Source organism: Eleutherodactylus coqui, chromosome 4 (assembly GCF_035609145.1).
Source record: "Eleutherodactylus coqui strain aEleCoq1 chromosome 4, aEleCoq1.hap1, whole genome shotgun sequence".
Lineage (NCBI taxonomy): Eukaryota > Metazoa > Chordata > Amphibia > Anura > Eleutherodactylidae > Eleutherodactylus > Eleutherodactylus coqui.
Genome location: NC_089840.1, coordinates 51,966,293 through 51,980,582, shown reverse-complemented (window position 1 = coordinate 51,980,582; position 14,290 = coordinate 51,966,293). Strand labels below are relative to the sequence as shown.

Genomic DNA, 14,290 nt, shown 5'->3' with positions numbered 1-14,290 from the left:
TTCATGAACTCTTTCTTCATTCATCCCCGATCGTTAAATCTGGAGCTGATGTTGGGGGCCTTTGGCGCAGCCGTACAGATTCTGAGGCACCATATGGCATCTCTGACTCCATTGTATGTAGCTGCGGTGGCTCCACACCGTGTGCATTATACTTTATGCCTAGAGGTGTGTATCCGAGTAGTTATGTCCCAAACAAGACACTATTTACAGTTTTTTTCTTTTCAGGTTACATGAATTCCATCATTCTTGTACAGTAGAGCCAACTGCTTCATAAGCACATTGCACCCAGCCTTAGATACATCTTTCTGATGGCAATGACCCTGAGATACTAGTCTACATGTATCATATTATGTAAAGCTGAAAAATACACATATTTCTATCCAGTTCAGCCTATTACCTCCAATGTTGATTCAGAGGTAGGCAAAAACCCCAATGAGGTAGAGGCCAATTTTACTCATTTAAGTGGGAAACAAAAATCCTTCCCAAATCCAATCTGGCATCGGAATAATCCCTGGATCACCGACCCTTCTGAAGTGATCAGTGACTGTAACATACAATATTGTATCGCTCAAGAAAGGCGTCCCGATCCCTCTTCGCCATCACATCAGGCAGAGTTCCATAGGCTCACTGCTCTTACAGTAAAGAACTCCCTTCTGTGTCGGTGTGGAAACCTTTTTTCTCTAGACGTGTTTCTATTTCATTAATGAAGTTGTACAGGATTAGTCGAATACAGGTTTGCATTTTCATCCCTGGATTTTAGGTTGTGCTTGGTACAGCAGCTCATTTGCATTTGAGTGAATGGTACAATATCAAAACACAGCCTACAGATAAGAGTGGCGCCGTTCTGGGTGTGGAGGTGGTAGCAGATCCTTTATCAAAACTCATGCAACCCTTTTTAACTACCGATTCTTTAAAATACATGTGCATGCAAGTATAAATTTCCACATATTGCTACGACTGCTTCGTAATTGCCCCCATGTATTAATGTACAATGAAAAGCGTTGGTAATAATTGTGTCTGCAGCAACAACTCCCTTTCCTAGCAATGATTGCATGTGGTGCGAGAGCGGACCCAGAGCCCAACCTGCCCATTGTAGGGGATGGTTTCGGTTACAGTAAGATCTCTGCCCCTGCCCAGATTGGATGTAATTTTGCAATATGGTGGCCTCAGGCACCAGCACCCATGTAGACATTACTCTGTAGAAGTATGAAGATGCAAGCTTACACATAGCCTTTAATGAATGTCCTATAGTTAATGCATCAGAAGAAATGTATCCAACCAACTGGAAAGTTTTTAAAGGGGTTGCACTAGGATCACAAGGTATCGACAGGATAAGGTCCTATGGCCCCACGGGGTTGCTTCTTCCCCTGCAGTGTCATCAAAATAAATGGAGTACAGGCGCTCCATTTCTTTAAACGGGTCAGATGTAAATACCCGAGTTCTTGCTGCCTGCTCTCTGCAGCGCCAATGAATGTGAATAAAGTACCAGTATGCTTGCATGACCATTACTCTATTCAGTCACTTCCACCCTGCAGGGGTGCAGTAAGCCCACACTGAGGAGAAGGACGGTGACCACAGGATCCCCATTCTTGAGATCGGTGGGAGTCTCATTGTTGAGACCCCCATCAATCAGCAAGTTATCACCTATCCTATGACTAGAGGATGACGTGTGATCCTGGTACAACCCCCTCTAAGCATTTTTGGAAATTCTTGTAGAACTCCTAGAACGAGGAAATTTCTGACCTCGTACTTCTCAAGTAATCCATCTCATTTCCAACCTACAGAAGAAGAGGATGCCCTGTAGACATTGGGATATGCTGAACTAGAGACCAGTTATAGATGAAGAAAGAGGAAAAACTTTGAATTGTACTTTCTATATTTCGATTTGGCTACTCAAATTTACAGAGAAAACTGAATTCCAGTTCCAAAATTTCTTACACAAAGCAAAAAAAACAGCAAAATAACAAATGGCAAATCATTGGGACTGATCATTTAACAGTAAGAAGTCCCAGAGAACTTTAAAGAGCTTTTAGCAGAACAAGAAGTCATCCCCTAGCCATAGGATACGGGATAACCTGCTGATCGGTGGGGGTCTTGCTGCCGATCTTGGGAATGGGACTCCTGCATGGGTTGCTTCTTCCCCAGCAATGACGTCACTCGCCCAGCGCTCCATTCATTTTAATGGGAGTGACAGAAATACCCAAGCAGTGACAGGAGAGCAGGACATGGGGGTCCAGTTCTCGAGAGCAGTAAGAAGTTCAGATCATCAATGTATCATCAGCATAAAATGATGCCGCAATAATGTTTATCATTTTCAAGTTCACCAACATCCAAGTTTGCAAAGCTGGGAGTGAAGCCCGTACCCATCGCAGTGCCCTTTATTTCTTGGAATAATTGTGAATCAAGAGGAAAAAAAAAATATATATATTTTTCAGGATGAATTCAATACCGTCAATTATAAATGGTTTTGCAAGTGTGGAATGGAATGGTCATGTTCAAGAATAGATGAAATGGCGTTATTACCAGAATTATGAGGGATGTTAGAGCATAATGATATGATGCAAGAGGGTTTCCAACGAATATCTGCCCAAGTGGTCATAAGTGAAAGACTGTTTTTGAGATAGGAGGCCGACAGAAATACCGGAGCGTTTGCCACTTGGCTATCTCTGCAGTCCCTTTAAAACTAAACTAAGTTTCAGTGTGCTTGCACAGCAGTTGCTTTATTCAGTCTCCTCCTCTCCGAAAGGGTACAGTAAGCATGCAGAGTCCCTCACCAATCAGCAAGTTATCTCCTATCCTGTGACTAGGGAATGACGTCTGATCCCGCTACGACCCATTCAAGAATTTTTGAAAGATTCACGTAGAACTCCGCGAACAAAAATTTGTGACCTCGTACTTCTCAACAACTCCATCTCATTTCCAAACAGAAGAAAAAGGACACCATGTAGTTATTGGTATAGACTGAACTACAGTCCAGTTATAATTGAGAGAGAGAGGAAAAAAAACTTCAAATTGTGCTTTGTATATTTCGTTTTGACTAGTCAAATTTACAGAGAAAACAAATTCCAGTTCTGAAATTTCTTCCACAAAACAAAAAGCAGTAAATCACACACGGCAAGTCATTGGGACCGATCATTTAACAGTAAGAAGTCCCGGGGAATCTTAAGGTTGTAAACTGTGAACAATGCAATTAGGCTTGAAAAACGTTAACCCTTTCCAATCCAAATTTGTATCTTGGTTTTCCTAGGGGGCTTACTCTTTTTCTGCTGTTATACAACGGCGCTATCTGCTGGCTAAAGCCAGTACTGCATGAGGTGGATAGGCTCCGACAGCAGAGCAGCTGGCAATAAACAGTAAGAAAACCCCGACGGGCGTCTTCCAACATTGGAGCTTTAAAGCCTTAAATCATAATGTCCTCGAGGTCAGACAGTAGATTGGAAAGGGTTAAACTGTGAATCAACAGGGCCGGTCAGCTCTAGGTACAGAAAAGTAACACTACTTTCAGATGCAAATGTATTTTCATATAAGTCTTCTCCTACAAAAAAGTTATAGTAAAAGTAAAACCTTTGTTCTCAAATCACAAAGGCAAACTACAAAAGAAACGGCATCATTGTATTGGTCAGTTGCAATGATCGATGGTTGAGCTACACTCCTATCGATGCTAACCTACGTAGCACAGCATCAATCCACCTTCGACATCCAATTTTTAACGAAGCTTGTCCCATCTGAACTTGAGGTTGTTTTATTAATTATTGCTAACAGGTAATACACAGGGTCAATGTCCAATAACCAGTCCATGAAAAGACTTAGTCCCGTTAAATTACGTACAAGAAGAGATGTTCCCACAATGTCAAAACCAAGTCCCCGAAAGGAAGGCAAAGTTCAAAGACGTCTGTAATCGAGTGGAGGCTATCATGCAGATGGGAAAGGGTGTCCGAGTTTGACGAAGATTAAAGGGTTTATTGATGGACTTCAGGCCACGGAAAAAGTCCCTTAGGGCCACTAATAATAGTGACATATCTAGAGTCTTATTTTGGCTAGGAATGGTTAACCCCCCCCCCCCCTTTTCAAAAAATAATAATAATATATATATGAATTACTTTATTCTAGCACCATAAACTCAGTTGTGTGTCTGCTCATGACTCCATAAACTGAAGGCCGTTTTAAAGGTTCTGTGACACAGTTTACACATAAACTGTCTCTTGAATGTAATGGCCGACAGAGGCGGAGCATGGTAGAAAAGAGTATCCGATTCCTGGGGAGCAAACATTTTTTCTGTGGAACTTGGCTTGTTTGGAACGGTTTTGCGTCTTTCTGGTTCTATGGACTGCATTTTGAGTGGCGGAGGGGGTGGCAGCGTTGTAGGTGGTGGTGGTGGAGGAGGAGGAGGGGGTGGTGGTGGCGGCGGTGGAGGAGGTGGTGATGGGGAGCTTACAGGAGCACCACCTTCTGGTTCCTTGAAAGCAGATTCTTCTCCTTGTGCCATATGTGATTGAAAGTGACTCCAGAGACGAAAATTCGTTCGGAAGGCTTTGTTGCATACGTGACAAATGAAAGGCTTGACTGAACACAATAGTTCTTGATGACGTTCTAGTTGCTTGTGAACTGTAAACATTTTACCGCATTTTTCACATGACCACACACCCCGTTCTGAGGTGGACTCATCATCTTTATGGCTGTATAGCGCTTCAGAGCCATCTTCCATTTCATCCGTAAGTTCTTCCTTGATCTTCACGTCGAATTGCTTGGAAACGCTAAGATCTTCGGGGAGACAGTTTGACTCCTCTGAATCGAAGTTCATATGTTCCGAAGAGTCACTATACACACCGTCATCCTTAGGTGTAAGAAAGCTTGACCCCTTGCTAGGTTCCGATAAAGACTGCACCCTCTGTGTACTGTTCATGTCCCCGTTGTGGTCAAGCATCGGTAATGAAAAGTTTTCGGTTGGAGCCATTGTGTTTTGGTTGTGAACTTCCACTTGATGACGCCAAATACTGAAAGACGATTTAAAAGTTCTCATGCACTCCAGACACGTAAGTTTCTTATACTCGCACTTTGGGTCATGTTCATTCTTAAGTTCTGGAGTAGCAAATCGAAGGCTACAGTATGGACACAGAGTTGCATTTCGGCACATCCTCTCATGGTTTCCCTGTTCAAGAAAGGAGGACAGCTTTAAATTGCAGTGCCTGCATCTAAATATCTCTTTACTATCTTCAGGACTCTTTGGAGGGGATGCAGCTTTAGGTCTAAGATGTCTGCTGCCGTATGAAGACTTCTCCCCTGGATGCATTTTGCAGTGCTGCTTAAACTGAGATAAGAACCGATAAGACTTCCCGCAATAGTTGCAGGTATAAGCAGATTTGGTTCTTGACCTGAGGCTTCGTTTCAGGGCTTGTGCTTGGCTACTTGCTGATCCCGGAAAGCCTGGTTTGCCTCTTCTCAGTTTATAGATAAGTGCTTTTTTGATTTCCCTTTCTCTTACAATGTCTATTAACTTCCTTTGGAATTTTTCATCTAAAACAGCTTGTGTGCTGGAAGCGGGTGATGGGTTTTTCACGATGCCATGCTGCGTCTGACAATGGGTCCACACTTTAAAGTTTGTATGGAACCTTTTGAAGCAAATGTCACAAGAATAAGGTTTCTCCGGATTGTGGTACATGTTCATGTGACGATTAAGACCGGCGGTCGAGCGAAAAATTTTAAGGCAATGTTTGCATTTGAATTTTTTGTCGTGGTGGATTTCTGGCAACGCAATACTCATTTCGTGGCTATCATCAGAATCGGAAAAATGATCGACAGCGGCAGCACCTTCCCCCATGCTACCATCAAACTCTGGAGGAATAGGTTCTTTCATTCGTATTCTTCTAGGTAGCTGTCTTCTATCGGCTGGAAACTTTCTTTTATTAAACCTACTTACAGGGATCTCCTGATCTGGAGTGACAGTTCTACTTTGTGCTTGATCTCCCACTGTTACCCGAAGTATCTCTGAAGGTTCTGAAGCAGGGCTATTGGGCTCAGTCTTTACGCGAATGTCCTTGTCAAGATGGGTATCGGTGGCCACTGAATATGTCGCGATGGTTCTTACGAGATCCATCGGTTTTTCTTTGCTTTTATCTACGATTCCTTTTAATATGTGCCTACGAGACATTCCACTGGGCACGTGCTCTTTTGATGTTCCTTTAAGAGAGGCGGTCTCTTGAATGGAATGAAAATCAACAATCTGTGAGTAAGCAGGAACCGGACTATCCATGGAGAGCGATCTTCTCAGAAGACTCTTAACAAGTGGCCCGCTGCGATCAATTTGCGGGCTTGATGTGTTAGTAGGAGGAGCGGAGACGCCTTGATAATAGGTCATGTCATCTTCTTCCTTTTTAATCTGTGGACTCGCCCTTTCTGTTTTCGGTAGCATAAAAGGCGGCTCCGTTGAACCGATGGATGGTGGCACCGTTTTTTTCTTGAATAGCTCTGATACATCATTTCCCCTCGATAAGCCAGATGCGCTTGGGTGGTCTTCAATCCCGTCGTCCTCGTATTCAAATGCACTTTGAGGCGTAAAGTTTTTCCTTTTCGACGAACTGCTTTGCTCACCTGAGTTAGAGGCCCCGTGCCACTTCCTCTCAGAAGCCAAGAAGCTAGAAAGTGAATCGGATGTTCGCATATGATGTCTAGATGAGGATGCTCTGCCTGTAGATGAAGGCCTTGATGCCTGGTTTCTATCGTGGTGTAAAGTTCCAACATCTTTGCTCTGAGCCTCTTTGTTTTGGCAAACTATGACACTTCTTTGCGGTGTTCCATTGTCGTCATCTTCGTGGTATCCTGACTTCTTGCATGAAGACAATGGCGCTTGAGGGGTTTTGGAGAGGATGTTTGTCAGAAAACTGATACCCAAGCTATAGCCCAGCTCTTGTATGGCTGCGAGACTTCCCTTCTCGGCAAATAATGACGAAGAGTAAATGTAGTTTAACACGTTGTCGAATGCATCCGCTTCACAAAAGTCCAGTTGAAAGACATTTTGAGACTCGTTATTTTTGTCCATGAAGAGGCTGTGGAAATACTCGCTGCTCGCGGCCAGTACATTTTTATGCGCTCGAAATTTCTGGTCCCCGACAATCAGAAGAACATCACAGAGTTGACCTTTCAGACGCTCTTCATTTAAAGCGCTCAGCAAAGAGATTGCGTGAGCTGGATTTATATAATGTAGGAGTCCGTCCATTGTCGAGAATGACCTTAAGAAGAAAGAAGAAAACAATCAGATTGGTGTAGTCATCCACCGGCAAAACCAAGAAGGTTGGAGTAGTATATGTAAAGGCAACTTCGCACAGATCACCTCGTTACTTGAGCAGCTTTGCTCTCACTTTGTTCACAAGATTATAATATCCTCATAAAAACGAGATAACCGCGGACCGCAGGCTTTCCTGCCACCACGTTATAAGACCGACTACACAAACTGCTGCCTTTATCCGTTGTGGATGTCGCAGCAAATCTGCACTGAAATTCATGCATGTTACATACGGATCTAGAGTGGCTACACAATAGCGATATTTTTTCTTGTGCTGCAAGAGCGAGTGCCTCGCAGAAAACGATGTGATATCGCTCATTGTTTTCAATGGGGCCGGCGGCAGCAGCACAAGCCCCACTGGAAACATAGGGCGTACAGATAGTCCCCTACTTGCGAACATTCGATTTACGAATTTCGCAAGATGCGAACAATCTGACCTGCACAGTATGATGTAATGCTATGGCATTACATCATACTGTGCAGGGACCGGACAAGCTCCTATCAAGCCTGATAGAAGCCTGTCCGGTCAGATCGCGGTTGCTAGGCAGCCTTCTGAACGGCCCTAGGGCTGTCTATGCAGAGCGCCTAGCAAGCCGTGCGCTTGATGGGCACTCTGCATAGGCAGCCCTGGGGCCTTTCAGGAGGTCCCCGGCTGCCTAGCAACCGCACAGCGTCCCGCGATCTCATTGTGGGACGCTGTACGGACCCCCTGAACGTCGGGTGCAGGCTGTTTCTTACAGCGGGCACCCGGCGGCAGCAGTTCCGACGAGCCGCGCCGCTCGTCAGAACTGTTAACACTTTAAATACCGCAGTCAGAGGGATATTTAAAGTGTTAACAGTTCCGACAAGCAGCGCAGCTCGTCGGAACTGCTGCCGCCGGGTGCCCGCTGTAAGAACAGCCTGCACCTGACGTTGTGTGGAGCGCGATCCACCCGCGATCCTGCTCCATACAACCATTTGTTCGGACTTGCGAACAAATCGACTTGCGAACAGGCTCCTGGAACAGAACCTGTTCGCAAGTAGGGGACTATCTGTACATCGCAGACTTCTGCCACAGCTGTGACAGCTATGGCAAAGGATTTCTTCATCGCCACGGAGGTAAAGGAATCGTCTACTACAGCTGTGGCAGAAGTCTGTGATGCTATCCCACTGCTTTCAATGGGGTCGGCACTGCTGCGGCCCCATTGAAAGCAGTGGGTTGCAGGTAACCCCCGCGGCAATGATTTTCGGGGAAGGGCTAAAAAGCAGCCCTAGCTGTTAAAAAAAAATAAAATATACTCACCTAAAAGAGCTGTCTGGCTCTTTTGTCCGGCCACAACAGTCATCTTCTGTCTTTAATTCAATGAATGGCTGAGCGCTGCCTGTGACTGGCTGAGCGCTGTGACCAATCACAGGCAGCGCTCAGGTGTCATTAAATGGCTGAGCGCTCAGCCAATGACACCAGCGCTTTCTGGGGCCAGGGATTTTTCAATCCCCGGCCTCCAGAAGAAGACTGCCATGCTGGAGAGAAGAACCAGGCGGCTCTTCTAGGTGAGTAATTTTTTTTTTTGTAACAGCTAGAGCTGATTTTCAGGGTAGGGCTTATATTTCAAGCCTTTCCCCAAAAATCATCGCTGCAGGGGTTGCCTGCAACCCACTGCTTTCAATAGGGCCACAGCAGTGCCGACCCCATTGAAAGCAATGGGAAAGCATCACGGACTTCTACCAAAGCCGTGGTAGAGGATTCCTTTACCTCCGTGGCGATGAAGAAATCCTCTGCCATAGCTGTCACAGCTGTGGCAGAAGTCTGTGATGCCATCACCGTGGGGATGAAGGAATCCTCTGCGATAGCTGTGGCAGAAGTCTGCGATGTACTCCCTAGGTTTTCAATGGGGCTGGCGCTGCCGCCGCTGGCCCTATTGAAAACAGTGTGCGATAGCGCTCATTTTTTTCTCTGCGCTGCGAGACTTAGAAGTAAAAATCACAAATGAGTATGAAACCATTAAAAATAATTGGTTTCATAATTATGTGTTTTCACTGGCTCTCACATCACAAGAAAAAATATCGCTAGTGGGTAGCCACCCTTAGTCCGGGCTCACACATATGATTAACGCACATTACACGTGCACTTTGCCAGCAAATTACCGCATATCACACGAGCATAATGAAATACATTGCCTTAGTTCTGCTAACATTTGCGTGTAGAAATTGCATAATACATAAGCGCAAAAAAAAAAAAAAAGGACACAGCATGTTCTATTTTGTGGCGTATTACATGTGAAAGAGCCCATTGTTCCCTATGGGCATATACAAGCGCCATTGTGAATCAACAGCATGGGAAATAAAAACAATGGCAGCTATATATTGGACTGCGCATGACAGCGTGCGTGAAATACACGGTCATGCGCAGTATGATATAGCTGTCATATGCAATAGGCCGGGTCACTGTGTGACTCACGTAACGCTTTACTCTTACGGCTGCATGAGTCTGGCCTTAGGCCGGGCTTACGCGAACATAATTTAATTGCGTATTACACAGTAAATGGAGTCACGGAGAATACCTTGATTTTCTTTGATCTATTCACACTTACGAATACTCACTGCACATAATACGCAATGTTCTATTTCACCACGTAGCCCTATACTTTTCTATGGGTGTACTCGGAACATAGTACATACGAAGTTAGGAGACAAAAAAAAAAAAGATTAAAAATCTATAAAAAAAAAAAAGAGACCAGAAAGCCTTGCCTGACAGCGTGCGCGAGATACGTTGTTCATTCGCAGGCGTAAGCGAGTAAAAACGCAAGGATATGCGGGGATTACCGATGGTAAACCTCTGCGAATTTATGGTAGTGTGAGCCCAGCCTGAGAGACATGCTAGGGATTAGAAGACCAGAAGCCTTCAGTCGTGCCCGGATTCTTTCCGCTACGTGGATGGAGTTTTTCATCTGAGCATCTCCAGCCAGTGAGGCCCGTGGATCAGACGTTACAAGGAAGGGAAGCCGACGGCAACTGCAGATCGCAGCACTAGTTTTCCTATCAAAATGAGGAACAGAATGACGGAAGCAAATATACCCCACTGTAGTAAATACACTGGCAGCCGCCGCACAACAGGTCCAGCAATGCGTTAGGGGTTTTCATTCTAAGCAGAAGACAGGATGAAAATGTGAACATCCTCGCACAGCGCCCATTCAAAGGAATGAGCGACTACGTAATACCTGGTTGGGCTGAGCCATCCTTATTGGTTGGACCCTCTTGCACTGACTTTGATCATACAGGACCCCCGAACATCGTTTGGGGGATTTAAATGCCAGACAATTAAAGGGTTAACAGCTGCGATGAGCCGTGCGTCACCGAGCTGTCACCGCTGGGTGTCGGCTGTAAGAAACAGTATGGAGGAAGATCTCCCCGCAATCTCCCTTCATACATACCCTGACACCGCAGGCCATTAAAACATGTATTGGCGGTCGTTAAGGGGTTAATCTGCGTCTTTTTGCGATTGCGAAATTGCAGGCCCATGAAACAGGTACATATGTTATTTCATTTTAAGCCCTTAAAGCGCTAGTCCCGTCTCGGGAATCCTACTTTAGGGTGTTCGAAATCACAAAACACACTCGCCAATTAGATGTCCATTTTGAAAATGCTCCGTTCTCCAGATATTGATTCCTCTGCTCTCTGGTTGTTTACTGCTCGTTGCCGGGGAAACAGACCGCCTCTTCTATGGAAGGATAGCAGAGCACAGCGCTAACTGGTGGCCGGGCCGAGAGCTGGTGTGCAGGCATGCCTGAGGTGCTGTGCTGGCCATCAAGCTTAGATGAAATAAGTGCACTAGCCCCGGCCTCCTCTGCTATATCTTTCCATAGAAGAGGCGGTCTGTTTCCCTGGTAACGAGCAGTAAACAACCAGAGAGCAGAGGAATCAATATCTGCAATACCCGGAGAACGGAGCATTTTGAGAACAAACATTTTATTGGCGTGGGAGTATCTTGTTTTACAGCTTACATGGTACATTTAAGGGTTAACTTTATTCCGGGGCTCCGCACAATTACGGCAACATCAGATATAGAGGATTTTAATTTTTTTTAAATAAAAAAACTCTAAAGAAGGAAAACAAAAATTCTGCTGCCATCTTCCAGCCGCCATAACTCGATTTTTCCATTGATGGGGCTTAGTGGGGGCTTGTTCCTATTGGTACCATTTTAGGATATATAGATATTAGTGTTGCCATCCTTTTCACAAAAATATACCAGCCAAGGTAAAGGGGTGTGGTTTAAGGGCGTGGCTTACTGTAAGTTTTTCCTTCAGTATTGGACTTGCCCCAGTAGAAGCCCCTCCCCATCCTGAATCTTCGGTCAGACAGCAACCCCACATTATTCAGTGATTCACTCTCCCCCGATTCGGCCGCCGTTGCTATAAGGCTGACACCCCTGATCTCTCCATCTGCCATATGTTCAGCACATCAGGCTCTGGGGAGGGGGGTGTAAAGTTCAGGGGTCTCAGCCTCCGATTACAGCAACGTCAGCCGAATGGGAGATCAAGTGATATATTTGATATTGTGGGGGTGCTGCCCGGCCGGAGGTGATCTCCGCCAGCAATTATTTTTTACCGGCCAATTATACAATATGCTGCAACCCTTCGGTATTGCAGTATATTGTATTTCGGCAAGCACTTTATTAAGCTCTGCTACAGGCATGGCTTAATAAGCAGAAGTCCATGGCAAGTCCTGGAGGCCTTTACAACGCCCCGCACTACCATGACACCCAAGGACCTCACAGAGGGAGCTCCCTTCTCTCGGGCCATTTAAATGCTATTGTCAGAATTGACTGCAGCACCTAAATAGTTAACAGCCATGATTGGAGTTCTCTCCCATGGTGGCTCCTGCAGCTAGGAGTCAGCACTCACAGGCAGCTGTGAGGAGGGATCCTCTTCATGCAAGCATGAGAGCCACAGCACCTATAGAACCGTCCAGAAAACTACAACCTCTCCTCCTTTCAAGACGAGAAAATCCGCCACAGGAATTTAAAGAAGAACCCGTCATTAGATTCAGCCACGTAATTAACGAGCTGCCGCCATTTTTTAGAAGACAAAAACGTTATAAGAACACAAGCAACAAACGCCGCCAACATGGCAACGCAGCTGGAGACCAAAAGCAGCGGTTCCCGGACCTTGTCCAATCAGAATAAGAAGATAGCGTCACGTGACGGAAGAATAACCCGCCAGGAACATTGAACGCATGCGCAGTGACCTTCCAACAGAAGGCTCAAAACATCACAAGTCCAAACGACCGCTAGGGGTACTGCGCAGGCGCGAACGGCCGCCATGTTGGCGACAGAAGCTTAGCTGCGCGTGCGCAGTAGCGGTTGTAGCAACAGAAGGGTGTGTGGTAGGGGGAACAGGAGGCAGGCGAGCTGACGGCTGGTAGAGGAGGGCGGGAGGAGCACAGGCGGCTCGGAGAGAAGGAGAGGAAAGATGGAGAAACCACCTCAGAGTTACGTCAGGAGGCGACGGCCACATGACAGCGGCTTCAGAGGGAGTGGAGATACTCACCGTCACTCCGCGACTCCGGGGAAAGGCTGTCTGTAACGGTTCTCGTCCTTCCAATTCGCAAAATATCATCGGCGCTCTCCTGCCGCCGTGATTCCATCCATCTTGAATTTGACGTCATCCCACACCAGAGATGAGGTCATCGCACGGAGCGCTCGTCACGTGTGTAGCGTTCTGATTGGTGGAGGACGCTGTGGGCGGGAGAGAGGGAGGTGTGGTCAGGAGGAAAGGGGGCGGGGCCGGCAGCCGCTCTGTGGAGAATGATGATTGTTATTGTCATCGGCGGCCATGACGGTCGCTGGATGTGACCTCGCGTGGCCCGAAGGGGCGCTGCACACCGGCGGCGTGGGAGCTTGTAGTAAAACTGACACCGGCGACGGCTGACCTCACTTGTAGTCCCATCAGCCCCGGCCGGGCGTTATCATGGACTTCCCACACCGCATAGTCCTGCAGCTGTCTAACTGACTTGGTGCTTCAAGACCTCTGCTTGCTGTCAGTGAATGGCAGCCCGCGTTCAAAGTTTAACAGGTTTTTTTAAACCATATAAATAGTTTCCAGTCACCGAAAGCAAGCAGAGGTATGGAAAGTGGCAAGAAAATAGAATTAACCCCGTAGGTGGCGGCCTTTTTTTTTATTCTCCCCATTTTTGTGTGACAAATTGTATTTTTCGGGGGTTCTAATAAATGCGCCGAACCGGGCACAGAAAATCTTTTAAAAATGTTGACGTGAAATGGGAGAAAAAATGCAATTCCGCCATTGTTAGGGGACTGCGGCGCTGTAACTGTATTCTGGCGGTCCGTACGCGGGCGATGACGCCAAGTTTTTTCTGTACTTCCTTAAAAAATAAAATGATTAAAATCTGTATTTATTGCTGCCTTTTCGCCGCCATAACTTTATTTTCCGTTGACGGTTGCACATCGGCGCAGTTATTGCGGGACGCCCAGTGCTTTATTCTGGACATCAGTTTTTTATGGGAACCGGTTTGGGGCACACACGACTTTTTGATCTGTTTAATACATTTTTTTGAGGGGGTGACCAAAAAACGTAATTCTGGCGTTTATTCTTTTTTTTTTTCTGACCGTGTGGGATAAATGACGCTTTATTTCAGTAGGTCGGACGTTTACAGATGCAGAAATATCAAATACCTTTACATTTTTTATTATAAATACATACAAAGGGAGTTTTTGCACTTTTAATCTTTATTTTTCACAAAAATAGTAAAAAACTTTTCCATTTTAACTTTTTTTTCTGTCTTTTTCCGTCCCTATAGGGGGCGTGAACTAGCGATTATTTGAAAGCTTATACCATGTACTGCAGTACTTTAGTATTGCAGTATATGATAGCTCGGCCGGCATTCTAGTAGTAAAGGCAACCGTCCCATTCTACTGCGTTTCCCCGAAAATAGGTCCTACCCCGATAGTAAGACCTATCGGGTTTTCGGGGAAGGCTTAAAATATAAATCCCCCCCCCCCAAAAAAAATTAATATCT

The 14,290-nt window shown here is 45.8% G+C and overlaps 1 protein-coding gene across 1 annotated transcript; it reads right to left on the bottom strand.

Annotated features, from left to right (window-relative positions):
• Positions 1-1,858: 1,858 nt before the first annotated feature.
• Positions 1,859-13,150, bottom strand: ZBTB21 (zinc finger and BTB domain containing 21). Its single transcript, XM_066599410.1, has 2 exons — positions 12,805-13,150; positions 1,859-7,226 (listed from the first exon to the last, which is right to left on the bottom strand). The coding sequence occupies exon 2, from the start codon at positions 7,211-7,213 to the stop codon at positions 4,121-4,123; it is 3,093 nt and encodes a 1,030-aa protein (XP_066455507.1). The 5' UTR covers positions 7,214-7,226; positions 12,805-13,150; the 3' UTR covers positions 1,859-4,120.
• Between the last annotated feature and the right edge of the window lie 1,140 nt (positions 13,151-14,290).